This window comes from Coptis chinensis, chromosome 3 (genome assembly GCF_015680905.1).
Source record: "Coptis chinensis isolate HL-2020 chromosome 3, ASM1568090v1, whole genome shotgun sequence".
Classification (NCBI taxonomy): domain Eukaryota; kingdom Viridiplantae; phylum Streptophyta; class Magnoliopsida; order Ranunculales; family Ranunculaceae; genus Coptis; species Coptis chinensis.
The window spans coordinates 3,732,851-3,760,080 of record NC_141458.1 but is presented as its reverse complement, the minus strand read 5'-3'; the positions used below and the strand labels follow the sequence as shown (position 1 = coordinate 3,760,080).

General features: G+C 35.9%; 2 protein-coding genes across 2 annotated transcripts; both read right to left on the bottom strand.

The window, feature by feature from the left end:
• Positions 1-334: 334 nt before the first annotated feature.
• On the bottom strand, positions 335-7,858 carry LOC147507346 (nuclear pore complex protein NUP85-like). Its single transcript, XM_086600074.1, has 18 exons — positions 7,357-7,858; positions 7,181-7,283; positions 7,003-7,113; positions 6,790-6,873; positions 6,215-6,286; positions 6,051-6,107; positions 5,335-5,454; positions 5,053-5,253; positions 4,844-4,954; positions 4,723-4,760; positions 4,405-4,561; positions 3,818-3,919; positions 3,673-3,729; positions 3,321-3,467; positions 2,331-2,401; positions 2,123-2,210; positions 1,428-1,484; positions 335-677 (listed from the first exon to the last, which is right to left on the bottom strand). Exons 1-18 carry the CDS (start codon positions 7,728-7,730, stop codon positions 480-482), a joined length of 2,148 nt encoding a protein of 715 aa, XP_086456200.1. The 5' UTR covers positions 7,731-7,858; the 3' UTR covers positions 335-479.
• A 761-nt stretch (positions 7,859-8,619) lies between these two features.
• LOC147507345 (protein unc-13 homolog) lies at positions 8,620-14,041 on the bottom strand. The gene is given in 6 exon segments (XM_086600073.1): positions 8,620-10,105; positions 10,200-10,389; positions 10,536-10,585; positions 10,588-10,990; positions 11,493-12,362; positions 13,328-14,041. Coding segments are annotated over 6 exon segments (2,955 nt in total). The 5' UTR covers positions 13,841-14,041; the 3' UTR covers positions 8,620-9,176.
• Between the last annotated feature and the right edge of the window lie 13,189 nt (positions 14,042-27,230).

Genomic DNA, 27,230 nt, shown 5'->3' with positions numbered 1-27,230 from the left:
TCGAAAATGCCATTCGCCCTAATGTGTCATCTAATAGGAGAAGTTCCAAGTCTTCCAACTAAAGTAATGGATCTTCAAAATTGTTCGTATGCGCCCTACGCCCCTACATGAATGTGACTACCAATGTCAAAATGGTAGCTCCAAATAAGCCGGGTAACATTAATCAGGAGGTCTAGTTCATTTCTAGTTTTTTATGGTTTCAGATCCAATGGGTGCAAGGTAGATGCACAATTTAGTAAAGTTAAATACGTCCAAACATAATTATGTTAACTCAATAGAAGGACATCATTTTAAGCAATCGCTAAAAATATAAATAGACAATAGTCGGAACATATTTTTAGCCATGGGAAAAATCATATACACTAAAAGAAGCACTAAACCCATCATATTAGTTTTACAAATGATAGTGAACACTGAACAACAACCAAAAATAATACACGCACACACGAGTACACGACTGTAAGTTAGAAGCAACAAAATCATCGTTCCTCAAGGATAGCTCGGCCAAGATTCGTGGCCAGGGCAAGTCTGACAGAGTTAAGGGCCTGAGCTGGCAAGTCAGGTTCATGGTAGTCAGGACGCAGCCTTCCAATAGACAATTCTTGCAATTTGTTCAGCAACAAGTTGGTTTGGGAGACGTTAAGCAGAGGTCGTTCTCGCCAATTAAACAATATCAACTGCATTATATACCAAGCCCATACATTAAGCAAACAAGTAACTACATCCAGACCAGCAATGTTGCTATTCTTTTTCTTCCTCAATGTATTAGATTTAATTTAAAACTGCATTTTCTCATTGAATCATAGTTACAGTAAAAAAGTGGAGAATGGAAAATGCAGAAAAAAAGGGCTAGACTGGAGATAAAAGATGAGAAAGAGGTGGCTTCATTTATGAGTCGCCACTTTTTCAGCAAGGTTTTTTTGGTCTTTAAGCAACTAAATACACTTCACATCAGCGATGTTGTGAACAAGTTCAAGTGGGTTAGCCGGACTCTTCTTTTGAATTGTCGGTTCAAACTTCAAAGATCACATCAGACTATTTTCTCAAAAAAATAGATACAATTATGATTGAGTTTACTCATTAGAATTTGTCATCACTTCTAGGTTGGACTAAATTATGTTTCTAGGTTGGACTAAATTATGTCACGCATCAATAGGGAACTTTGGAAGTTGACTCTGTTGGCCAAAAGCTACGCACAAATGCACAATGCAGAAAAACTTGTGAAATTTTCTAAATAACTCTTTTCCTTTTTTACCCCTGTGCATCAGACACCATACATCCAAGTTCTATGTATATTAGTATATATATATACTTATTTTGTACACTGGGTAAAGGGGTAAATCGGGATCTATACAGGGGTCTCTGAGCATTATAACAGTATCATATTTTATTAACAGTCATGCAACAAAGCATACACTTAAACTCACCGAGTCGTGCAGAAGAGGGAGCCAGAACCGTTGTGGTGTGGAAGGATTTTTCATGAGCTGCAGAACAATAATTAAAGAATTTTATCATTACCAAAATTTGTATAGCAATTACAAATGTCAAATCATGGAGTCAAGGACCAAGGTCTATTATATCTAATCAATCTCAATAAATGGGTACGTCTACATTTTTCTTTCATATATAGAGGCATTAACTATCGAACATTCAGAGTCAATTTCACATTCTCAAATCATGTCCTCAAATATAAAAATACTTTGTATACATATAAATCAAATAAAAAAATATATAAATACTATGGGTTTGAAGGGGCAAAACAAAATGAGAACAAAGATAGGATGACATGCAAGGAAGAATCGCACCGCGTAAGGGAGAGAGGGAAAGTATTGTACTTTTTCGTTTCTAAAATTGAAATTACCATATCTTTTGATCCCGGAGTTAGTTTACAGCAAAACTTATATTTGTAGGATGCTAAGGTACTAAGAAAATCCATGAAAGTTGGTCTAGTATCGGGGGTTGACAATAGTAAACAAAGAGGCATAAGCAAGAATAACTGATAGTCGTGGAGAATAAAGCTAATAAAATATGTAACTTTTACGCCAAACCAAGTTTGCACATAATTGTTCCATCCTAGCAGTTGATTTAAACAGGCACTTTCTTTAGAAAATCTCCATTTTACCTGTATAAGCGATTCTATAGCTTGCTGAGCAGCCTCTCTAGCCTTACCAGCTTGCACCTGCTGAAGGGATTTCTTGAAATCCCTGTACCTGTGTCACATTTAAGGACCAAAAGTCCCAAGGAGACGTTAGTATGGACTTCATGTTTTAGTAATACTGTACAATTAAACATGAAGGTAAAGACGTAAAGTAATAGAGCTAAGTATTTACTTGTGAAGAAACTCAAGGCCACCTACGGTCCTGGCTTCAGAACCAAGCAATTCAATCAAGCCTTCCCATTGCTGCTCATACAAGGAAAATGTAAATTAATACCTAAATGTCACAGTTAGTCTTAGGAAACAATTTAGACTTGCCCACCCCCGGACTCACTCGCCGTCTTAGTCAACATATTTTGACCATTATCTCATGGTCAAGGCAGTTGAAATGTCTTGAATACCCTTTTTGTTGAAAAATGACCAAAATGACATACTGGTTTTGCAATACCCAATTTAAACTAGAGAATGTACATGACATGTGTCAATATCTAATTACTCACATCCAACGGCCCACATCACTCTAGCTCATTGATAATTAAGCCCTACACCTTGAGTTCATCTTCCCCAACTAATTAAGCACCAATTTTATTTGAAATCATTAAAACTAACACTTTAATATGGGTAAAATGATGGTGGGTGTTCAAGAATTTGAAAGGTTATAAGTAATAAACATGCATAATGACTAATCAGAATGTGAATTAGTGTTTTTTAAGCTTGGGAGACATTAATGAAGATTATTCAATTGTAATGGTGATTTGGGGGGGGCATGTCTAATTTCTAATTTAAGATTTATTTTCTAATTGTTTTTTCTTGCTACCAATACCCCTCTTGTCAATACATGTCCAATGTATTAAGTGTGTGTGACCGTTAGATTAGATAGGACGAGATGTCGACATGTGTCTCTTTCTTTCTCAAACATGAAAATGGGTCTTGAATTGGGAAGTCTAGGGTTATTTTGGTAGTTTACAACGACAAGGGTATTCAAAACATTTCACTGCCTTGACCACAGAGATAACAGTCAAGATGTGTTGACTGACATGGCTAGTTAGTCTAGGGGGGCAAGTCTAATTCTTTTTTCAAATGGGGGTGCAGGTAAAAAAAAAAACTAACAATTTAGCACCAGGTCAACAAAAAACGATAAAAACGCAGTCATGTTCTAAATTACCTTGAAACTATTATCCGAGATTTGCTTGCCAACAAAATCAAACAGCTGTTGAGCGATTTTATTGAGGCGAATTTCATCTTGAGCTTGCTGAAGCCAGAAAATTGCAGACCCTTTCCTTCCATGTTTCCAGTGGTGCACTCCAGCAATCTGTCCAACAATATAGGGAAGTTTAAAGCAACTCTGCAGCGTTAAAAAACATAGAGAACAGAGAGGGAACTTCTTTCTTGTACAAGTATTCAGCATATCCTCTTGGGATGTCAGTGTTTAAGGAAAGATGTTCTAGAACCCACAGTACATATTGAATAGACAATGAAGAAGAAAGACAAAAAAACATGTAAAGTACAAAAAATACCTTCATGATGTTTGCACTGATGCTGGAAAGCTCATATAGACGGCAAATCTCTAATACCTGTTTGATTTAGACATCATTTTTGCTATAAACTGAAAATAACTACTTAAAATACAAATAGACATCATTTAGCGATGAAATGACTTACTTTGAGTAGTAAATGAGTATGTTGTACAGGTTGTTTGTACAATAGAATCTCCAACAAACCCATTCCTTGCTTTGTGCATGATGCCAGATAAACTGGAGCAATCTGACCAACGCGGACATTAGATCAGATAGAAAATGATATGCACACATAAGAACCTAGTGGTTGGTGTGTCTAAGAAGCACCCTATTATGTGTAAAATCTTAGAAATAAAAATATGTTTAACATATAGAATATAAAGTTGGAATGATAAGTATGAGACTGTCGGTTGAATGTTCATATGAACTTATATATATAACTAGTAACCAGTATGTTAACTTTAATATAAATAAACTACAGAAGGAAAATCATGTCATGCTCTTATTTGTTGTCTTCTTCCCACCGTATCATTTTCGTCATCTGCTGCTTTTCTAATTTTGACTGAGTAGTAAACCACCTTATTATTCACCCTAGCAGCCCAGTCGAAGCTAAGTGTCCAACAAAAACTTAATATATTCTTGTAGTATTATTTCCTTCAAGATATATTTCTTGTGCCCATCAAAGAAACGTAAGTACTGAATTAGATTCTTCCCCCAGTGATCATAACACACCTGCCAAGTTAATGCATGTGAACAAAGAATTTGAGCATATACAAGACGATGGAGCTCCTCCATGCTGATTCCTCCCAGGTTATAACGCTCTTCATGTAGGAGAGTTTCAGCTTGAGTGCTCCCTGCTGTAAACAACTCAATGGCATGAGCAACCATCCTGCAAAAAAAAGTACAACATCTGGTTACCCTTAAGCCATCATAGACGGGGAAAAAACAGCAACCACATAATAACTTAATAATCAGCATCAAGAATGTAGCTTTTCCACGATTTACAAATCAAGTAAAATAATTGCATGCATGAGAAGTAGAGCAGCTCACCAGGGGCCAAAAGCTCTTGAACATTCAGCTAAAACGACCTGAATCATACAGGTAAAATAAGCAATTTCAGAAGCAAAAGAGAAAATTAAGTACATGCAGAAACAAAATAATTCATCATTACCTCAATGTTTTCTCCTAGAATTCCAAGGATAAGCCCCATCAAACTATGCGGGTTGGATAGTGGTTTTAATTGCATGCATTTCTGAGCTAAGCTGTACATTCCTTCTAAGCCCTGATCCAGGATTAAAACTTATAAGCCAGCGATAAAGACACAAAACACCAAAAAGAACAAATTCATACCAGAAGTAATATAAACACGGCAACACTCACCATTGTAAATGGTCTGACATAAAGAAAGTTTGATATATACAGCTCCATCCAGTGACATGTCACACTACTAAGAATGTTAGTGTTTCCCAGCATGACCTGTAACAAGTTCTTCAAGCCCTCCCTGGTCTGGCGGTGATCGCACTGAACCCAGAAAGCACTGCAGTCTAGCTTAGCTATCTGTCCTCGCCATCTTTCCCATGCCTGGGCATAAACTCAAAATGGTGAGGCAGTGCAGACGTAACTAATAAGAAAGACTTTTATCATGGAAAATCCAATTAGTACCTTCATAAACTCAGACTTGGTTTTGAAGCATTCACCTAATTTTGTGTCATCTAACTCAGAACGCATACGTGGCATTTTCGACACAAGAACAGCTACTGCTTCCACGAGTCCATTCTCAGTCTGCTCAATCAAATGCACAACCAAAATTTGCATAAAAAGACCAATCAATTACATGGACATCCAGATCGAAAGGTACCTGACAGCTTGGATTAGTTTGCCAAATGGATTTATTCAATCATTAGTTTCATTAGTTTCATTAGTTTCATATAATAAGTAACGATACAAAAAAGTGATAGAGCCAGGTTAAATGCAGTCTTTGCTTATTTTAAAAGCAAGGGTTGGTTTAGAGTATCATGAGTTTATTTATTATTTTGAAATGACTTAATCTGATCAAGTGCTTTTCAAGTTGCTTGCAAACTATATGTATGAAATATCTTCAGTATTTCACTTCATTATATGAAGTCTTATTGGATTCTGAACTACTTACTGACCCAAATATACATCAGATCAAAATTTAAAACCTCAGAAAGAATTTTGAAAAACTTTCATGCAATTGATAATCAAGAAAGCTAAAATTTCAACAAACAAATACCTAACCTAACATGTAATATATTTGCTACATTGTAGTCCTGTTTTCAGTCATTGATCATAAAGCGAGACCATACAGAGTTAGCAATTAAAGAATCCAAACAAACTTTGACTAAAGACATCCAAACCTCACGGTTTCCAAGCTGATCCAGTTGATAAGATCCATGCATTCTTAACAACTTCACCTGCAAAACGGTGTAGTTTGTTAAAATAGTCCCTGGAAACAATTTTCTTTCTGGTTTAATCATAGAAACGTACAACAAGTATGAAAATATATCCCAAAACACCATACCACAATCTCAAGCCAGCCAATTGCAAGTGCTGATGCTAACCCATCCCAATATTTAGGATTATATTCAATGGCCTGCATGGAACAAGCTATGTTAGAACTTCCTCATGTATTGCACTTTAAGCGAACATGGAATTAACGAATTACACGTCGTGAAAGAAGTTTTGTAAAACCAAACTGAATGTGCCAAAAAGCAAATCAAGCTATAAATAGTTGAAAACCAAACTAAAGGTACAGACGAAACATCCTAAAAGTTTTGATAATCACATTTTACAGAGGCTACATTTGGGACCAGAAGTTGTAGTATATCCACAATTTATTCCTTTAGTTATAGTGTAATGGCAGAGAAAAATCTGAACCTAAAATATTGAATTGAGAGTCATATTCCATAATGGATATTAAAAGTGAACTAAAAGTCGCCAAAAAGTTCTGGCATATGTTATGACGAGGCATATGAAGAAATGAAGCTATGCTCACTTCCAGAGGTTTTCCAGGCAATTAGATTCAGATTGCCGACATAAATACGAAATTAAAAAATCCTCAATGTTGAGATGAACTAAAAGAAGTGGCACAAGAACCTGATTATTGACAAGTTCATTTTGTAGGTCCACGAGCTTTGAATGCACTGTTGGTAACGAGGATGATAGGAGGCTATTATAATCCTGCAGCAAAAACATTGTTAGCAATTTAATGAAAGGTTTACCAGTACTACATTAGAGTACTGTATATTGTAATAGATTTAAAGAAAGTCACATATCAAATAAAAAAAGTACAATAAGAAAGATCATTACTCCTAACCAATCAACGAGACGCTCCGGTAGCCAAGCTTGTGCTTGCTTATCCGCATAAAAAGTTTCCATCAGCTCCCACGCAGCCTTCAAAGAGGATGGCGCCTCGACAGTCTGCATAATGTTTTCGTACCAATGAGTAAAATTCGTCTCTGTGAGCAATATAAATAAGTAGATATACCTCTAGAACTGCTTTAGGGTCTTCGATAATCGAACTCGAGGGTGGCTTAGGATTACCAAGAAGTGATTTTATCTCCTTGCTATACTCCATCACATGCTGCCACCTGTTGGTTCCAAAAAATGAGTAAACAGTGGCCATTGTAAATAGGCTTTATTACTTAGTACAAACTAACTCACCAATCAAACTGATTTGAAGAACCCATCATGGACAATGCAGCAACGGAGTTTTTCCTACTTTGAAGTAAAGCAAAAGGAGAAACAGACCCATAAGCAATCTTCCTCCTTTCCAAATCATCAACTCCACTATCTTCTGAACTCAACTTAACTTCAATAACTTTCCCACCACTACTAATATCTTCATCATCGGTTTGAAAAAAAGATAAACGAAGTGAGTTACCACGACACCATGAGATTGAAATACGAGAAATGGGTGGTTGTTTGGGTGTTTGTTCAAGTGTGTAAATTGTTGGGTCTCGAATTACTTGTGGTGGTACAAATGGGATTATTAGACTAGTACTAGTATTGTCTTGTGTCATTATTATGCCTGGCATTTTTTCTTGGGTTTTTCAGAGGGTTTAAGAGGATCAGATTTTAGGTCCTTGCTAGAAGAAGACTACTTTTGTCTCGATATTTCGCCGATACCCATTCGAAATTTTGATCCACTAGAGAACATTACCCAGTTACCCACACGTGATTATTATTACTAGAAATTATTCACGTTACATTAGCCTGACTTTTTCTAATGTAATATAACCTGTCAAAATCTTCAAATTTGAATAAATACTCCGGAATTTTCAGGAATTTCAACTCTAGGTGGCTTCAAATTCGGTAGCATTATCTGTCGATGCGGATGCAGAGCGACATTGCAAATGTTGCCCCAAATGTTTTTTGACTTTGACTAGCACTACGCCCCACTCTAGGTGGCTTCAAATTCGGTAGCATTATCTGTCGATGCGGATGCAGAGCGACATTGCAAATGTTGCCCCAAATGTTTTTTGACTTTGACTAGCACTACGCCCCAATGGTACTGTCGCGTGGGTTTTTTTTTTTTTACTTTTGTAATGGTTACGCACCACTCCTAACGTCGCATGGGTTTTTTTTTTTTTTGAAATTGTTGCGTACCACTCCTAATATCGCATAGATTGTTTTGGAATTGTACATGTGACACTCCAACTATCGCGTGATAGTGGTAATGTCGCGTGAGTTATTTTTTGCTAATGGAATTTGCCACCACCTAGAATTAGTCGAAATTTGCTACCAAATTCTTTAAATTTGAAGAGTATATTACCACCACTTAAAAGATATTCTAATGTTACCCAAACAAAAAATTATGTTAGAAAGTCAGACACTGTCACACTAAAAACAGAAGGGTATATTACCACCACTTAAAATGCTCTAATGTTGCCCAAACAAAAAGTTATGTTAGAAAGTCAGACACTCTCACACTAAAAACAGAACTGAACAAATTTTTGTCCCACAAAAACATCACAGTTCCGGCTCATACGGGTAACATTATACACGTCTCCATAAAGCAGCATTGGTTAGAACCGAGTTACAGCTTAAATGGCTCACTCTCGTAGGCCACTTATAAGTAGTAGAGATTACAAGAAATATATAGATACAAACATTATACCGTACGTAGCGTGTCTCTCTACATTATTGTTTTTCCCGTCAGATAAATAGGCCGGCTTCTATCCAATGCTGAGAAACTCACAAATTGAAAAAAACGAAATCTGTCTCAATATATAGTACATGTGACGAATGGTCCTAGGATATCTAAAGTATGTTAACAAAAGTTAGAATGAATGTGGATCCTTTGTAGACTCGGCCTCAAAGCTTCTTGTTCTTCATATTCTGTCCTGATTCAAAATGCAATACCAAGGAGGCCAATCAATGAAACTGTATTCTGCGTTCATGAAACTGAATTCACTGCCATAATCAGATTCTGAAACTAGAATCAGTAGGCGCAGGTATAGCTGGGTTTCGCCTCAAATGTATTACAGTTTCTTTGGCAAGTTGTAAGCTTTTTTAAGGAACTTTGTAGCTGCTTCATCATTGCGATAACAAAGAACGCGTAAGAGTGTGTTTGGCTCAGTTGGACCCCATTGTCCTGATGTTGGAGGTAACGGAAGCCTGGATTTCGCAGAAGGGCCATATGTCTCCAATGTCACACGTCTAAATCGTTCAATAAGGCTCTCAGTATCAGTACGGAGAAGGGCGAAAACTTCTCTCAGTGTTTTTGAAAACCTATCTATTAAGTCATCTGGTAACCCGTCTCCATTAGACCAATACAGATCTTTCAGAGATCTAAAATCTTCCTCTACTATTTGAGAATCTTCCTTGGTGAAAGAACGAGAAGGGCCTCCAGCAAGAAGCACCAACAGCAAACCATCAAAGGAAGCTTTCATAATGTCAGTAATCACACGTGTACGTACTCTACTGTGCACAGTTTCGGCTATCATCTCCAAGCTCTGCTCTAGTTCTCTCAGCAACGGTTCAATCCTTGTAGATGCTGGATCCCCAATATATAAACCCTCCCATAGAACATGGCTCAGATCATGGAAGATGACCCTGTAAGCCGTTGCCTCACTGAGTTGCTGGATACCTTCTATACAAGCAGCAGGAGAGAGCTCAAACTTTTTTCCCGAACCATTAGCAATATCGTGTGCAGAAGCTGATTCGGCATTCCTCAGATATGTAACTAGCCTTCTTTCCAGAACCTCCAGCTCTGTCCGAATGTGCTGCAGAGTATTTATACGAACACACAGCTGCGGTATCCCAAGGGTGCTGTCTCCGTTCATTGTCCCCACCTGAGATTTCCTCTTAGAGACTTGCAGCTTCTCTTTCTTCTTCCACACACCAAATTTTGATCCCATTGTACATCTGGTTAATGCCGGCATAGTAGGTAAGAACGCATTTCGTGATCCTGTACAACACAAGCAGGAGAAGAACAATTTGATTATAAATACCGAAGGCATGGCCCCATGTACAGATGTTTCTAAAACAGACAAGCATCGTACCGCATCCTGATTTTGTCTTGGATATGTAATGGAGAAGGCATCTGTCAAGACCAGACATCAAGTCCGGTAGCAAGGCTGGATGCATCATTATTGGCAATTGGAAGAATGCATCTAATGTCTCATCCATAGTTCGCAAGACTTCAACAACAGAGGGCGCAAATCTTTCTTTGTTTGCTCGTGAATCCCATACCTGAAAGGATTGGCACAAAGATAAGCTCAGCAGTCCTCAGCAAGAAAATTAAAAGATTAGAACGGGTAAAAATATGAGGAACAATAACATCTGGGTGGTTTCTACTAGCAGAGGCAAACCTAATAAAAGAACCAGCAACAACATACCTCTTGTTGAAGGTTCCGGTCAACCCATTCCTTTAATACATCCAACCTTGTTTTATCCAAACTTTCACCAAATTGGAAACTGCAGCTTCAGCCTCAAACGGAGACATCTCACGTATAATCGCCTTCCCACCATCTTCACTATCCACTGAATCTTCAACTGCTATCTGTACAAGATCTTTCTCTAACTTATCTGCAGCTCTCAGGACTTGTATAGCATCAGGTGTCAACTCGGTGATTCCTGAAATAAATTGTTTCAGCTCATTCCCATAGCATGCATGAAGTGTGGCAACAGCCACACCTGCTGCAAGAGGATGCCACCTCTTCAGTATAGGACTGAAAATTTCCTTTTCGTTAGTTGCCAGTTCACTGATGTCCTTTGCAAGTATGGCAAGAACAGGAAGAGGATTCACCAGGTTTCTCACTCCTCGTCTACTTGAGTCTGCCTTCTCCATTCTCTGTCTTAAAATAGTAACGAAATACTAAGTCATGATATAGATATAGTTGACCGTTAAGCTTTAACCGGTTTTACAAAACCTTATCAGGAGATAACAGCGAAAAGAAAACACAGCCTAAAGATAGTTAAGAACTGTAATCATTATTGAAGTCTACAACCCCGCCAAAGTCACCATACAACCAGCAAGTTATAAAATGGTGTAATAGCAACTGGCTGGACCACACCAACAAAAAGACAAAGAAAGAAGCCAAAAAAAAAAAACGGTTTGTAAAGGGCATCTCCAATCTAAAACATAAAGTTTGACCGGAAAAATTATCTAAACTCAATACCAATTTGGATTTCAGCTCAAGATTCAAAATGCATATGATTCTCCAATTAAAGTGATTTGAATGTCATATGGAAGAAGTGAACAACTACAGCAGTGATTTAGATTAATATAATAGTCTTTTGGGTAGTGCATGAGGGAAGGGAAGGTCACAGTGACAACAGTTGCAAGGACTTGCCTGAGCAAAAGCAGTTCGAAGTGATGACCTGATGTAAGTGTCAATCCTATTCCGAGCCACGTCTACTTCTTCTTTCCTTTTCCTGCGGTACTCATGAGAGATGTCTTCCACTAATATTTTAGCTGCTGATACACCAAGAGAGACAATACTCTGCATCGACTCAATATTGTCATAACGAAAGGTGTCATGGTAAGCAAGAAGTCTCTTTTCCGCCCAGCTCAGTATTGAACTCAGTGTTGAACTCAATATCTTGGAGTACACAGGATCCTTTGTTGTCTTTGAATCTTTAGCAACTTCTGCCAGCTGATTATCAGCGGCAAATAGCAGGTCATTGTCCACTTGTCCAGTTGAAACAAAACGGAGAAACAGAACCCATGAAAAGCAAAGATTGTGAACCATCTGGTTTATTCCAAGGATCACCCAAGTCTTCTTAATGAGTTCTAAAACCTCATCAACCTCTTCAATCACTGACGTTTCTTCATTAGCATCAAAACAAGCTTCTAAAAGCATCTGATAGAGTCGCAGATTTAGTGGAAACCCATCTGCCCAGTGACACATGTCAGATTCTGAACCACTGAATGATCTGCAAGCAAGAGGCATTACAGCACTGCGCAGGACTTGCAGGGACTCACTGTTCTTTCCCGTTTCTATAGGTCTCTCCAGAGCTCCTCGTATAATCTGACGGAGGCGTTGTGGAGCAGTATCTGATTTTTCTAGTGGGAGATGAGGATGCAGAAGTAGCCCAGCTTCTAGAATCTTCAAATTTCTCTTCTGCCAGGCTTCATACTCTTGGTTGTCAAGAAACTCTGAAGATTTGAACTGTTGCAACAACTCCAGTGGCAGAACCATAGACTCAATGCGCTTTCCAAGCTGCCAAATCACATAAAAGGATAAATCAACAATCTACACCCCATATTGTCAACCTGCTACTGCAGTAAATAAATGACACCATCAACAGAGCAAAGCAAATTCTCATTAACTAAAACATGGCCTCTCTCAACTATGGTATTATGCTGTATGCTTCTATTTTCCTTTTATGCCCATTCAAACTACCAACACTTTTGGAATCATCTTCACAAGAAAATACAATTACAAACTGCAGTGTAACATAGGAGGTTCAGATCAAATAAGATTTACACTTGACTGTACAAGTCAAACCAACATGAAAAAATTAATGCTAATGTGAAAGACATTTGGGTTCTTAGGGAGGTCTTGAGTGAGAGGAACTTGGGAGAGGGGGTAAACTTATAGTTTTCCTACTTGCCTCCTTCCTACCCTCATTCCATGCCCCTCTTCTTCTCCAACAAAGTCGGATCATCTCCTACACTCTGGCGCTCAACCACCCCTGATCACCAGAGCATTACAGTGCAAACCTAAATACCAAACCTGGCAATCAAAACAGCACTCTCTCCCTCCTACTTCAACTACCATTAAGGTTTCCAAGCCACCATCAGTGGTCGCCACATTGTGGTATACAAAACAGTCTAGAATAAGAACCAACGCATAAAACCCACAAAATAACAGCTCTACAAAGACCTTAATGGCCTATTGGCCTCATACAAAATGAATAAAACAACCCACAAAAGAACAGAACAGAACAGAACAAAGAGTTTCTTAATAGAATTCTCACAATTATAAGTCTTACTTAAATATCAGGGTGATGATACTAAAAACATATGCATTCAAAATACCCTAATATGATCACTGTACTATTAACATGATAAACAGCATGCCCATCATCATAAAACAAAAAGTTATCATCTTTTCTCCCTATATCAGAATTCAACTTTCATCACAAATAAATTACAACAAATCCCAACTTATAATAAGCTCACCTGCCCAGCAGAAATCCTCAACAACCCGCGTCGAATCCTCGAATCAGTAGACTCAGAAATCTTCATTTGAACCCTCATAAGCTCACCAATAGTAACAGGCTTCTTATATCTAGAAGAAGGACTATTACTACTACTACTAATACTAGTGTCCTTCAATGGGCTATTCTTTGATGATCTCATACCCAGAGCCTTTTTCACTTTACTAGCAGCAGTAGAAGTTAATGATCTTTGTAAAGAAGGTGAAATTGAAGATGGGGAATTCGAATTGGATGAAAAAGAAGGAGACCTTTCAGATTGTGGTATATAAGTTAATGGTCTACCAGTAGCAGAAGATCTACAAGCAGCAACAAAGATCTCATAGCTAGTTTCTCTAAGTTCTGAGTCTGAAACATTGTTACCCAATTCACCAAATGGTGTTTCAAGATCACTACTTGATGGTGTTATGTTAATATTATTCATTCTTCTCTTTGATTCACTGCCTATAGTTCTCTCTCTACTAAATAAATAAGCCATTTTTATTTTTTTATTTTTTTTGTAAGTACTCGAAACTTTTTCAGTTTTTTTGGGGTTGCTTGGAATGGAAGTAAGAATGAATCATGATGTCGGGTTTTGAGAGAGAGAAAAAAAAGGGTGTGAAAGAGAAGAATGTGGGGAGAAGGAAGAAGGTTGGTGTGACTGAGTCGAGGAAGTGAAAAAAAGAAACTAGAAAAGTGTGTTTTGAGGAGAGAGAAAAAAACATGTATTAAAAACGTTGACTGGGTAAAGTGACAACGGCAGAAATTCTTTGTGTTAGTTTTGGTTTTATGTGGGATTTTTTGGGAGCAACTCTTTAAAGAGAGTTGCATTTGCTTAAGTTAGATTTGAGTTCTGGGCTATTTTGAATTGGAAGAGAGATAATGCAAGAAGTTTATAAATGTTGTATTTAGGGAGGACGTCTGATAAAGATGATAGCCATTTATCACGATTAATTGAATTGTATCAAAAAGAGAGTAATGAGTAGTAGGGGTTACAATATAGTTTGAACATTTTATCAATTAGATATTGTTTTAAATTCTTGATATTTGGATTATAATTTTGTATAGATATGGTGGTAATGAGAGCAAAAATGGAGTAGGAGAGTGATTGAGGAAAAAAATAATATGAGAAGTTATGAAATTAAGTGAAATATCAACCAGAATGAGCATTTAAATTTAATGTTTTAAATAATAGTTAAACTAGTATATACTTTGGGGAGTTTAGTATAATTAACCCATAAATTTATGTGATAAATGTTGAGGACCTAATGAAAACTTAATGAGGATTTACGGGTGTGCTTAAGGGAGGGAATAAGTTTTAAGGGTATCTCCAATGGGGGGTGTAAATCTTATAGAGTGGAAATTTTACACCCCAAATATATAAAAAAAAAAAAAAAAAAACTCTCTCTAATGGAGGTGTTATACCGTAGATAATAGTATATTAGCTAATAGAGAAAGTAGCGAATTCCCTCTCTCGCTATTAGTCAATAAAAAGCTTGGGCGATACTCAAACTGACGTCTGAGTAAAATAATTTTCGAACGTCACTTGGAGTAACGTTCTTTTATAATTCTAAAGTAATTTTTTAACTCGGACGTCACTTTAAATGACGTCCCAGTTTAAATTAAATAGTGACGTCACAGTTTAAAATCTTTTTTTTTTTTTACACTTTTCCATTAGAAAGTATAGAATATGGATATTTATAAATTATATAATAGTATACAATTAGAGGTGTAAAATCCGAATGGAATCTACATGGAGCCTAAGTGAAGGTGTAATTTTACACTCTTATTGGAGATGTCCTAAGGTCTTGACCCTTACCCTCCCCTCAAAATCTTGAGGGCTAGGTTGGTCCGACCCACGAACGTGTGAGGGTTTTATTTTGAGAGCTTTTGCAATCTATGGGCCGGGTCGGGGCGGGCCAGCTGAGGGCTTAAGGGCCATTTTGACACCCTATAGACGGAATTACAAATTCTCCACAAATACACATTAGGTACATCTTTGTTTTTCAAGTAAATAATAGATACATCTTTGTCAAACAAATCACGCACATGAAATCGGCCAACTACTATAATCCAAAAAAAGAGACTTTCTTATTTGTGGTGCCATGTGTCTCAATAATACTTTGATTTAATAGTCAACAATCAATTTGATTAGTTAGAAGTTATATGGGAAAGAGGGCCTCCTAAATAGATAACACTTCTCATTTCGAGAAGGATGATTTAGCCAGCCTTCATTTATGTGATTATTACTCCCTGGCCCGTAGACCGTTGTCCGTAGATCAATATATTCCTTGGATAATGGAGAAAAAGTCCTATATAGTATGAGGAAGCCCAATCCATTGAGGGAAAATTATTTTTTTCCTTCAAAATATTCGTTAGTTTAATGATGATCTATATCTAATTTTCGGTTTCTCATTAACCATTCTTTAAGGTTTGTTCGATGCATTTGCACGCAGTTTCCGATTTTTCGTTAATTATTCGTTTGGGTTAGTTCGATGCAGTTGCGTTAAGTTTATGATTTTCTGTTATTTATTCTTTGAGGTTAGCTCAATGCATTTGCATCCATTTCCCAATTTTTCTTTAATCTAAATATTATTTGAGATTAGTTCGATGTATTTGCATCCACTTTCCCACTTCCCCATTTCTCGTTACTTATTCTTTGAGGTTTGTTTCATGTAGTTGCATTGAATTTATGATTTCCCGTTAATGATGCTTTGAGTTATTAGTTTCCGATTTTATGTTAATTATTCTTTAAGATTAGTCCGATGCATTTGTATTAAGTTTTTGATTTTTCTGTTAATTATTCTTTGAGGTTAGTTCAATTCATTTGCCCAGTTTCATGTTTTCTTAATTATTCTTTGAAATTAGTTCAATTCATTTGCATGCAGTTGTATTCAATTTTCAATTTCCCGTTTATTATTTCTTGAAATTATTTCAATGCATTTGGATCCAGTTTCTAATTTTTCGTTAATTATTCTTTGATGTTAATGCATTTGCATCCAGTTTTTAATTTTACATTAATTATTCTTTGAAGTTAGTTCAATTCATTTTCTTATAGTTTATGATTTCTCGTTTATTATTCTTTGAGGTTAATTCAATGCATTTGGATTCAATTTCCAATTTTCCGTTAATTATTCTTTGACGATGTTAATGCATTTGCATCCAGTTTTCGATTTCCCATTAATTATTCTTCTTTGAGGTTTGTCCAATCCAGTTGCATCGAGTTTCCAATTTCCAGTGAGTTATTATTTGATGTTAGTTTAATGCAGTTACATATAGTTTCAGATTTTCCATTAATTATTCTTTGATGTTAGTTCAATGCAATTGGAACCAGTTTCAGATTCCCCATTAATTATTATTTGAGTTTAGTTCAATGCAGTTGTATCCAGTTTCCGTTTCCAATTGGGTTTTTTGTCGTTTTTTATGGAATATTTTTTTTTTGTATGATTCTTTTTTTTTTTTTTTTTTTTTTTTAATCTTTCCATTTGTAAGTAAACAGAGCATTAAGAGCATAAAAAACGCATCACGACATTAAGATTTCCAAGGTTTAATCAAGGATAAGCTCAAGAGGAACGCACTACGTGTTATATTTAGTTTGGTATTGCTACCGTGCATTATTTCGAAAGGCGTGACACTATTCTTGAAGAGCATATTTATCAAGAATATATGCAATTAATTTTTCTATGTTCTTGCTGGCATTTGTTTCATTTAGCTTGGGCAAGAAAATTTTGAGTCGTCCAGTTGTACAGGTTCATTTAAATGTAAGAGTGTAACACCGGTTGCAATTGATTTGAACTTAGATGAAATCAAAGGAAATCATAAAAGAGTAGAAACAAACCTACACATGTGCATTTGTGTGGATACCTTATTCGTAATGACTTCATATGAGCAATAGTCTTCCACAGTTACACTACATTTTTGCGAGAATTAGTTAGTCATAAATTAATTGGGTGTACAAGTTGTTAGCTCAACAATATTTTGGATTTAATCAAAAGTTCAAATGCATACCACATTTTATTTTTATTTTTTTTAAAGCATAATTTCATTAATTTACAGCAAAACAGTCATAAGTTTCAATAACCCCCTTCATACATTTGTTTAATGTGGAACGAACCCTGCAGCTCTACTAACTCCTGCACTTGATTATCTAAAACTGAAAAACTAAAAACTAAAAAGACTAATCAGAAGAGCATTTCCCAAATAACTAATTTTTGTGAACTGCCATTATTGTCATTTTTTCCACTAATGATCAAGTAAAGCTTGTGGAAAAAATGATTGATATTTCACACCAGTACCACTTGCATTCGCATATGGGTGGCACACTTTGTGATCTTCATGGCACAAATGGCAATATCATCCAATCCCCTACATCAGTATAATGACCTCGAAGTAGCTTAGCTAAGCAATAAAGCCACCATATCTTCAAGGTGGTCCACGCTTCCAAGAGTTACACTCAGTTTATATTGACACCCTCCAAGGCCTGCAGAGGATCCATTTTAACCTTGACTAAACATTAAGGCAAGCTTCGAAACAACTATCACGCAGCAAATTAACAGTCAATGTATCAGGCACATTTCTAAACTTGAATTGCAAGGCAAAATCCAGACTTGAAAGTGAAGAGCTAAAAGCACGTGCTAGCCAGTCAAGAATGACTGGTAGACTGGCAGTAGTACTATATTCATCTTCCCCTGTTTGTACTATATTCATCTTCCCCTGTTTGCATTTATGTTACATGCATAGAAGTGATAGAACTGACAGATAGCTATGTTCTCACGTACACAGAAATATAGCAAAATAAACAACACAATGCGGTACCCAACAACTATCACAAACATAAATTTGCCCACTTCGCATTAGTATCAGGAGAGATGTCGTAAGCATTGCGAAGAGCCTGAATCCCATAAATTGTCCTCACCTGCCCAACAGCGAAGGAGGTCCCAATATATTCATTCTCCAAAAGCCTGTTAAGCTTGAGAAAATCTTTTGTCATAAATAAGACATGCCCCAATTAGACCAAACAAAAGGACATTAAAAGTACAGTCAAAACCAAATTATTAGATCTTCCCATAGAAAAATTATTCTAGCAACACACTAATTTGGATGACAGACAAAAAGAGGACGAAGAAACTAACGTGTTTGATCAACTTGAGAAAATATGCTTCTATTGGTAAATTAAATTGCAGTGGTTCACGGCATAAGATAACGACTTCCTCTTTGATGCGAAAAAATAAACAAAAGCACAAAGAAAACACACTAAAAAAATCAGAGAACTTGATTTTAGCATGCACCTTCATAGATTTTAATGTCATGTTTATTCGGAAACTGGATGCCAATGGATTGAACTAACCTCAAAAAATAATTAATGAGAAATTGTAAATTAGATACAACTGCATTGAACTAAACTAAAAAGAATAATTAACGAAAAATCAGAAACTGGATGCCAATGCATATCTTTAAAAATTAAGAAATACCCAGTTCTATTCTCGCAAAATAAAGACTACCAAACTTTAACTATAATCACTTTGTCACACATAAAAAGCATATTGGGTAAGATTTTTAATACAGAGAGAGAGAGAGAGAGAGAGAGAGAGAGAGAGAGAGAGAGAGCTAAATACAAAATGAAATGCACTGAGAGTGATCTCACCTATGGATTGTGTGAAGTTGGAAGACAATCAAATCCGAGCAATACAATACTATGCCAATGACCAGCCTATTGAAGTAACAAATGTCGCAGTTCAATGCAATCTGAAAAGACGACAACATAGGCTCCCTTCTGCTTCTGACTCAATCAATCTCCCACTTTTTAATAAACTTAAATGTCCATTAACATTGAATTTGACATAATGAGAGTAACTACTATACAGGAGAGGGGGGAAAAAACACATACCAATAAAGATCAGCTATCATGTTAAGTGCTGCTGCTTGGACTTTCAAACTTGAAGTTTCAGCCACTGAGTCCTCTGAAAATTTAGGAATGATCCGGTATGGAAGTTGTAGCAGGGTTTTCTCATCACTCAATATAGGCTTATTGGTAAGTGGAGATGTTGTAAGCAACTTCTAGAAGTAGGGGGCGGCCGTCGAGAAAAGAAATCACAATACTCACCACACTCAAGCATAGTCTAATACTCTCCGTATAGCCTAAAAAGATAGAAAATTGAAACTTAAATATGAGCATAAGCACTGTGACCAATCATTAGAGATCACAATTGATCATCTGGGTGGGAAATGGAGTTGGGGTTTGAACTTCGAAGATTGAGTCATCGCCACATTTTTCTTCATGACAAAGAAAGATGGGTTTGCATTTTTGTGCCGTTAACTTACTTTCGTTTTTTAAGTTGAAAATGGAGACAGAGTGTTTTAAAACGAAATGAAGGTTTAGTGGGTTTTGCTAATACGCTTTCCATTTTAAGTTGGAGACTTTTTAACTTGATCACCAATTTTTTCTCCGTTTTTTTCTTAATCCATCTTGATTTCCCATGAGTAAAAAGTGACTACTTAAAATTTGCTCACGTGGACACCCTCAGAGAGACTCTAACTTGAAGAATATGAATCCTTAGATGGAAAAAAAAAAATCAAAAAAAAAATCAAAAAAAAAATAAAAATAAAAAAAAATCAAAAAAATCAAAAAAAATCAATAGAAAAAACTTACCATATTAATAACAGGAAGAGGAGACTGAATTTTCCGCTCAGTCATGTGAAACCTAGGTTACATTGACACTCCATATCAGACACGGATAAGAATTGTCGGACACGGCAAAATATCAAAATTCGAGATAAATTACATGCAATATGTGTCCGACATGGACACGTGGATACGTATCCGACACGGATTTTTTTCAAAATATGGCGTGCCCATGTAACCTAGTGTGAAACCCATATCCGAGAGTACTAATCTTCAAAGTGATAGTTAGTTTTTTTTTATCAGCAAAACAATATTTTATATTATGATAAAAATAACTCTAATATATATATATATATATATATTAGAGTTATTTTTATCATAATATAAAATATTGTTTTGCTGATATATATATTACAGAGAGAGAGAGAGAGACTTATTATATCGGTTCTCCCAATAACGATTACAGTAAGATGCGCGCTCATATATATATATATATTACAGAGAGAGAGAGAGAGAGAGAGAGAGACTTATTATATCGGTTCTCCCAATAACGATTACAGTAAGATGCGCGCTCATGCTTGCTTAACATATTTAGAGATGAGGGCATAGAGTCATACCTAGGCAGACCAACCTGATGTATAGTAAAATAAGAAAATAACGATTTTTTTCTAATTGACTTTTTGATACATAAAACTTCTATTTACGTTCTTTAAAAACTACAAGTTTAACTTACCTTTTCTGTTAGAACTCGGAGTGCCACTTTAGTTGACTCGCCAATTTTCTCATAGTTTCCTTTGTCTGGATTGTATTGTAGCATTGACTCATTGGAAAAGGAAGAACACATAGCAATATGAAGGAGGCAAGTAAATTCTGCAGGAAACTCAAGCTGCAGAAGGTCAACAAAAAATAAGTGGGTTATCCAAGCTCTTTGATTGCTCATGTCAACACAGACTATCATGTATGGAAACAAACATTAAGAATATGTTTATTATTTTATGGGTAAAGTATGCTATTATTTTATACAATCAAAAAGGAAATAGGATTGGATACCTTTTGATTTCACAGTTTCGGCAAGGAAAATTTTGAGTTTGATTCTAACTTTTTTTTAAAAAATTATAAAATGGGAGGAAGGAATTCATAAATAAAAAAATCATATCAAGCAATATTTTTATTATAGAAGGAAACATTTACCTTCACACCTGCACTGTCAAGAATAATGCCTTCTGGTGTATATGTTGTTCTGCTAACACGGAACTCACCGTAATGACACCATGGTGCCTGAGAGTTAACGACACATATATCCGAAAGAAGTATCAACGAAATAGTAAGTTAGGAATCAAAACGATTGCTTAAACTACACAGCAATAGGAAAATCGTTTCCAGGTGTCTTCTTCCTACTTAATCAATAAAAACTAAAACAGTAATTATATTACTTTCACACTAATGAGTAATGACAGAGAGACTGAAAGAATGAATTTTCAATACATAATGAATGTACTGGGAATAACAAAGAACTCCCAGAGTTTCTGAAGTTTACTACCAACCTACTTCTGGGGAATATTTTAAATAATTAAAATAGGTGAAGCAATATGAAATTTGTATAGGGACGTCATCCGATAATCACCTTTGATACAGACATCGTGGTAGTTGTAAGAGTACCAGTCTTGTCACTGCAGATTACTGTTGTGCACCCTAGCGTCTCTACTGAAAGCAAAGACCTTACAATAGCATTTAACCGTGCCATTCTTTTTGTCCCAAGAGCTAAGCACCTAATTCAAAAGAAGAAAGAGGCTAAGCACATATTAAAAGAAACAAAATAATATTATGCAATAGATTTGTGATACTGATAACTTATGTGAGCATCGAACTATGGCATCTATAAAACAAAATAGAAAATTTGAACTCAAGACTCGTTGTTTTGCTCATTCTTTCAGATAGTTTCCAACATATATACATGCATGAACAAAAAGCAATAACAATGATATTAAACTAAAATATTAAATAAATTGGACTAAATCACAGAAGTATCACTGAAGAAGAATATACCTATAGAGACATATAGTACTCACATGTTTCCTTCAATGTGATCACTTCAACAAAAGGTGCCCCTGCATCCAAAAAGTTACAAATTCTATTAATCTCCACTTCAAGAGTGTCATTACTATTGTAGGTCCACGAAAATAAGAGTACTAAATGAAATACAAAACCAATATCTTACCACTATATAAATCCCCTCTTCATCGGGTCAGGCTGAAAAGGCCTCGTTCTTTCTTCCTGGAAAAAGGAGTGTACTGTCCTATTCTCCCGTTTCGGATGCCTCAGCTGCTTTGTATGATTCATATGAAGCAATTGGCCTGGATAGATCCATATTCCTCTGCTTCTACGGGGGATTCAGATGTGGATTCTGAAGAGATAAGTTTGTGTTAATTTTCGGTCTTAGAGTTTTAGCTGTGCTTTTCTATGTGAATTTAGAGGTGGAGAAAGAAGGATTTGGGGGACTCGTGGGGTTTAGAATCTTATTTGTGGGGACTCACCGTATAATTCTTTATTCCCTGCAAGTTTTTTTCCCCTCTCCTGATTTCTCGTGACTAATTTTGGGTACTTAAAATTTGCTTACGTGGACAGTCTCAGAGACCAGGAAAAGGGACTACGAAGCCACTTTCAGAGTCTCCTATCTCATCTAAATAGGAAGAAACGATTGTGCAAAATAAGAAGAGGCGGAAATCTTTAGAACCATTCGGTGGAATAGTCACACTCGGGTTGTTCAATCATGTCGTCTTGTAATATTTTGATTTTGCACAATCGGGTATGTTGATGAAAATATTTGCAATAGCTATGACATTGTAGTAAACATATACACAATATTAAATAGAACTTTGTTATACAGAGGAATTGGTTAGCAACATGCCAACATATTTAATACAACATTAAATATAACTTAACAAACACTATTTATAGCCGATGGTGCATTATTTTAAGACTAAAAATAGTGTTTCTATCAATAACAACTTTGAGGAATTTAACTAACAGTTAAAATTTGATTTCGCAAGACAAAAAGAATTGATATCTCATTAAAATCAAAGGTGATGAAATAAAATTGAGATAAAAAATCAACCGCCAATCCTATGAATCTGCGAATCCTTTGAACCAAGCACAATGAGGAGCCAAGGTTGATGAAATATCCCAGTAAAGGTTTTGAAGTGATTTCTTCTTCATCTGTATATAGAAAATCTTTTGAGTGAAAGATCTTTCGTGAGGGGAGAAGCAAAGGTTTTGGATGGGAAGAAAGGGTTTTTTTGGTTTAAGTTGTTTTAACGTTTTTGGGTCTACGTAAACTTCCTTTAGAACTCCTAGTTTTTTCTTAATCCCCATATTTTTCGTGACTAATTTTGGATACTTAAAATTTGCTCACGTGGATTCTGTTTATTCTTCCGAATCTCGATCCTTTCGTCAAATAATGTCTAAACCATCCACTGATGTAAAGATTGGGTGTGGGAGAGGTGAATTCAACGAAAGAAACTCCATGCGATCATCTTCAGGTATAGGGGGAGAGAATGAGCAGATGCTATTTTTTCTTTTTTCTTTTTTTTTTGGTATAGAGACCGTAATTGAAAAGAAAGGGTTTTGGGTTTTGTTTTGTTGAACATCCTTATTCACCAAAATCACCAAAAGTATTCCCCTGATTTCTCGTGTCATATCATCCTCAAACCATGACTACAGTGTGCCCACGCCATAGAACTTTCGCATACTTAATGAAGTTTACTTAAAGGTATGACAATCCAGTTAAACAAAAATACCTATGAATAGCAGGCTCCTCCTTCATCCAATCTGGAGATATCAAACACCAAATCAACACCTTGTTACTAATCAGGAATTCTTCTTGACATGCAAGCCTTTCAAAGAATATTTTCACTTATCCACACCAGCCACATCAAGCAACAGAACCGACATGACGTTCCAAAGGCAAATCCTTCAAGGTGAAAGTAGTCTGTGATTCGAATGCTTAATCTGCTCCAATAGGCAAATCCTTCAAGGTGAAAGTAGTCTGTGATTCGAATGCTTAATCTGCTCCAATAAGTATCCTCAAGACTCATAATAGTCAGGCAGATGAAAGCATTTTTAGTTGGAGAACCAATATTCAAGGTCCAATGACCTGTGGGGTTCCCAACGGCACACATAAACATCTACCAACTTTAACTTCAAACGCCTTCCTTGAATATCCATACTTAGAGTGAGTCGTGCAATACAGACAACATGAAGGTCTGTACTGAAAAGAGTGCTGGGATCTCGACCCCAGCTCAAAGGTAGCACGTCCAATCTCATATAAATATATAACTGTTCCAGTCTAACCTTGGATTCATATATATATATATATATATGGGTTGGAACAGTTATATATTTATCTCTTTGTAAATTTCATTGAACTCCTCCAAAATATGGATTCCCTCCCAACATGTGTTTAAAACGCATGACGATAAATCTCTTAGCGGGGCGACATATAAAAGATCGCCAACTGAAGGAAAAAAGACTTCAGACTCTTTTGATAGGAATTTGGGTCATCCTCACCATGAATGATGGCTGTCTTGGGGTAATTAAGATTTAGTAGAAGGCTTAGGTAAGAATATGCAAATCAATGTTATCTTTTTTTTTTTTTGGATTGTAGTATACAACTTGCATTCCTCATTTTATTTTTATTTTTATGTTTCTATAAATCAAAACCTCCTCCTCCTCCCTATGAGTTATGAGTTGACGACATAAAGTGGGCAAATCTTGTATTTGTTACAAAGAAACAGTAGAGCCTCGTACTGACAATAATATACAAACTCTAGCTTACTACCTCATTTTTAGTTTGTTAAATAATATGAAAAACAAACAGCAGCATGAGGCAATAATATACTCCCAATCAAAATCCTCTTCAATATATCATCACAAACTAAGCCGCTAACCATCCCCAAGTTGGTATCCACAAAAAAAGCTATCTTAATCATTCTTCAAATTCCCATAAAAATTGCAAATGCCAACCATGAAATGGTGTGTACAAAGACAGAGTAATCAAATACATAACTCTCCTATAGAAATAACATGTTTCCACCAATCTTCTAAAGATGGGCTGTTTTCATAATATTTCATACACAGTCAGAAATCTTATTCCTAAACATTTATAATTAACTATAACATGAAATAAATATATGTGCCTTAATATCTTCATTGGAAACACCATAATCCAAATTAGATATATAAAGCTTAGTTAGATCAGAAAAATTTATTAAGTGACACTATTGTATGTCAAGATATCCAATTAGCAGAATGAGCTTTGATGATCTCTTCTTGTATAAAAAAATTTTCAAAGAAAAATTGCTGAAGAAGCATAATTGCTTTGCAATTACGCTTTATGTTTCAATGTTCATTTGTTCTGCTATTTTGTTTTTATTTCATACTCACTAAAGTAGCCTCCCTAGATATTAGAAGACCAAAAGTTTTTATCTAGTTAAAAGTTTGGATGTCAGCATCGCAAATATATGAAAATGAGAGATTAAACTGCACATACCTGCGCTTTCTGCAGACTGTAAGAAGCTTCTATTACCAATTTACGATCCAAGCACAGATCAGCTCATGGTGGTAAAGAATCCTTGAAATATTTCAATGCGTCTTCAACTTCACCAAGCAACAGATGACAACTGCACGAAAGCATCAAGTGATTTAGGGAAGAAAGACATGCCATCACAAAATTCGAACGCCTAGAATCCCTGTAACCTACGTGAATTTAGAGGTGGAGAAAGAAGGTTTTGGAGGACTCGTAGGGTTGAGAATCTTATTTGTGAGGGACTCGTAGTTTTTCTCTCTCCTTATTTCCCGCGAGTTTTTTTTCCCCTCTCCTGATTTCTTATTCTTTAGTTATCTTGATTTTTTGAACTTCTTTGTCCTAATTTTTCACGGGGTTTCTCTTTATATCTCGTGAGTAAAAAAGGTACTTAAAATTTGCCGACGTGGACACCCTCACAGACCAGCAAAAGGGACTGCTATTCTATATATATAAAGATTTTTTGGGTCTTTTAGATTTTTGTCCTCATAAATAATTGGTATTTGGGGTTTGCTTTGCACTAATCGTTTTATTAGGTTTTGGTCCTCCTAACTAACAATCAACCAAGTTGACATGTGCCTCGCACACGTAAGGGTATAATGGGTATTTACAAAATACCAACAGCCAACAGACAGTCAAGAGGACCAAGATCTAATAAGTCGATTAGTGCATACCAAACCCCAAATACCAATTATTTAGGAGGACCAAAACCTAAAAGACCCTATGGGTAATCTACAGTAATTAATAAAGGTCGTTTGGCCATTAGATTCATGACAGCTGTTTTAAGTCTTAACAAACCCGAAAGCTAACTAGTGCTTAAGACATGTTCGTTAGTTCGATAAACTTAATCCAGAAATTAGTTAGTTGTTAAATTGGCATGTGTCATGCCACATGAGAGGAGAGAGTGGGAGTATATAAGTAGTGACCAGTACGCTTTCAGTTGTGAACTTGTGATTGCATTTTTTTTGCATGAAAAAAATTGATTGAGCTATTTTTTTCACGTTGAAGCACACAGCAGCAATGGCAATTCTAAAGAATGAGGAGAAACAAGATAACAGATTTCTAGATCAAGCCTCAATGTTCTTCGATCAGGGGACGAAGCCAGAATTCTAAGCCAGGGGGTACGAGATTATGTGTACACCTCACTTCACCCAAAAAAAAATTATGCATTTTTTTTTTGTCAGAAAGTCTAAACAATAAAAATCAACAAAATTATACATTTATTTTAATTTACAAAACTAGAGTGCGTTGACTACTAAGAATTTAATATAGACTGACGAAGTTAACTACTTAAGCACTTAAGCCATTAATTGATACTACTATCTCTATATATATCTATATAATCTAGTCCACAAGTCTACAACAATTCAACAAATTGTTAACTTCTTATAATGCTATAAGTCTATATAACCCTACTATCACGTGGATAAAATTATAAAAGATTAACATTGGAAGTCAATTATTATTATTATTATTATTATTATATTTTTTTAAGTTGAAATTTTATTGATAATGATAACGAGTTTTACAAATAATTAGGACAAACGTGCAACTTCACAACTTCGTGCAACAAGTTGCACTGCAAGTCCTCTATCAATTTGTTTTTTGTTTTTTGTTTTTTGTTGTGGGGTGGAGGTCGATGCTTGTTTAAGAATTGAGAGTGAAAAAAATGAGGAAGAGTTTACG